Consider the following 2,523-nt stretch of genomic DNA (forward strand, 5'->3'; position numbering starts at 1 on the left):
TCTTTTCTCTCTCCTCTCTGTCTCTGTCTCTCTCTGTCTCTGTCTCTCTCTCCCTCTGTCTCTCTCTCTGTCTCTCTCTCCTCTCTCTCTCCCTCTCTCTCTCTTCTCTATCTCTTTTCTCTCTCTTTTCTCTTTTTCTTTTCTCTCTCTTCTCTCTGTCTCTCTGTCTATCTCTCTGTCTGTCTGTCTGTCTGTCTCTCTTTTCTCTTCTCTTCTCTTTCTCTCCCTCTCTCTCTCTTTTCTCTCCCTCTCTCTTCTCTCTCTCTTTCTTTTCTCTCTCCTCTCTGTCTCTCTGTCTCTCTCTGTCTCTGTCTCTCTGTCTCTCTCTCTGTCTCTGTCTCTCTCCCTTTGTCTCTCTGTCTCTCTCTCTGTCTCTCTGTCTCTGTCTCTCTGTCTCTCTCCCTCTGTCTCTCTGTCTCTCTCTCTGTCTCTGTCTCTCTCTGTCTCTTTGTCTCTCTGTCTCTCTGTCTGTGTGTGTGTCTGTCTGTCTCTCTCTCTTTTGTGTTTCGTTTTGTTCCTTCTTTCTTGGTGCTCACTCCATCAGTTATGATCCTTCTTTACAACTTGACTAACGTGTAATGTGAAGGTATTTGCAGATCCTATATCAGATTGCATGGAGCCATGGGGAGGGGGTTGGGGAGGAGAGGAAGGGGGAGAAAATCTGGAATTCAGGGGACTGAATGTAAACCAAAAGTAAAAAAATTTAGAAAGAGAGTAACTCCCCTCTATGCATCTACCCCACTCTCTTTACTTCTCTCATTTTACTTGACAGGTTTGCAACAGTAACAAGAATTGTCACTGTGAGGCTGACTGGGCCCCGCCATTTTGTGACAAACTGGGCTTTGGCGGAAGCATCGACAGCGGGCCCATCCGACAGGCAGGTCAGTATATATGTGCCCCCATCAGCGTTTTCCACTGCACTGGCTCAGAAGGCCCCAGGTGTGGCCAGTGGGCTACTGTTTATCAGCAGAAACAGTGAGGGGAGGTCTTCTTTATTACTGGACTGGAATATTTAGTCAAGTCAAGCATTCTCCCAATGGCTCAATGGGAGGACTTGGGACTGCAGTGAAATGCCAGGGCAGCCCACCACCTAAGCACTCCCAGAGCACGACCCTGACAAGGCAGTTACCTTTCTGGAGACCTGCCAAACCATCCCAATGGGCTCCCCTGTGCAGTGTGTTTGACAAGAACATAATGACATTGCGGGCTTCCCAGATGCGGTCTCCACTCTTGCTGTCTCTTCTTTGTCATGCCCCTTCTGTAGCACTGACTTTTCACCTCTGCTCACAGGTGGTCAGGTGAGACCCATTGTGGTTTCCTTCTCACTTTCACCTGCAGTGGTGCTTTCCAACCCCCCCCCCATCTGAAGATAAGCCCCATGAGAGCAGGGAAGGTTATTGAGATACTTGTTTTTATATTCCCACCCTGGCATGGCGTGTGGCACAAATGAGGCATTTGAACATTTTATTTTGGAGTGTGGGAATTGCCACAATGTAAATTCAGATTCCCAGTCCAGAGCTGACTTTAAGCAGCTTCACAAAGGGCTGTGGGAGTCCTGGCTTACTTTTCAGAGACACCCCTAGCATCTTCTTTGAAGGCAAAACCTTGCTGGCAAGAACCTGGATACTTCCTACTGGTGGCTCTCAGAAACCTCAGAGCCCTTTCCTCCTGGGAAGATCTTGGGAAATGTTTTCCATTATCCTCTTGGTTAAGGTCCAATGAGGAAGCTGAGTGGCATGTGGGGTTGTCTCAGTTTCAAGGCACAAATGTGTAGGTGGAAGGGGTGGGGGCAGAGGAAGGATGAGATGGAGTGGGAAGGATGCAGACATACCATGGCTTCAAAGCTGGTTTAAAGCTTTAGCACATATTGGAATGTAGAGGAACGTTAGAACAGAATGTCAGAGCTGGGAGGATCCTTAGAACACAGACTGTCAGAACCTGGAGGGACCTTAGCACATAGAATGTCAGAACTGGGAGGAACCTTAGAACATAGAATGTCAGAACCTTCAGGGACCTTAGAACACAGAGTGTCAGAAATGGGAGGAACCTTAGAATATAGAATGTCAGAACCTGGAGAGAAAACAGAATGTCAGAGGTGGGAGGAACCTTAGAACACAGAATGTCAGAACCTGGAGGGACCTTAGAACACAGAATATCAGAACAGGGAGGAACCTTAGAACACAGAATGTCAGAACTGGGAGAAGCCTTAGAACATAGAATATCACAACTGGGAGGAATCTTAGAACATAGAATGTCAGAACCTGGAGGAACCTTAGAACATAGGATGTCGGAACCTGTTGGGACCTTAGAATACAGAATGTCAGAACTGGGAGGAGTCTTAGAACATAGAATGTCACAACTGGGAGGAATCTTAGAACATAGAATGTCAGAACCTGGAGGGAACTTAGAACACATAATGTCAGAGATGAGAGGAACCTTAGAACATAGAATGTCAGAACCTGGAAGGAACACAGAATGTGAGAGCTGGGAGGAACCTTAGAAAACAGACTGTCAGAACCTGGA

General features: G+C 47.1%; 1 protein-coding gene across 1 annotated transcript in view; it reads left to right on the forward strand.

Moving 5' to 3' along the window:
- ADAM12 (ADAM metallopeptidase domain 12) overlaps positions 1-2,523 on the forward strand; it is a 382,969-nt gene that overhangs the window by 343,350 nt on the left and 37,096 nt on the right. The window contains exon 20 of the mRNA XM_069101636.1: positions 773-881. Within this exon, the coding sequence (XP_068957737.1) occupies positions 773-881 (109 nt within the window). The remainder of the gene's footprint in view (positions 1-772; positions 882-2,523) is intronic.

Source organism: Petaurus breviceps, unplaced genomic scaffold (assembly GCF_028583685.1).
Source record: "Petaurus breviceps papuanus isolate PSGF00001 unplaced genomic scaffold, PetGlider_PUasm1.0 490, whole genome shotgun sequence".
Classification (NCBI taxonomy): domain Eukaryota; kingdom Metazoa; phylum Chordata; class Mammalia; order Diprotodontia; family Petauridae; genus Petaurus; species Petaurus breviceps.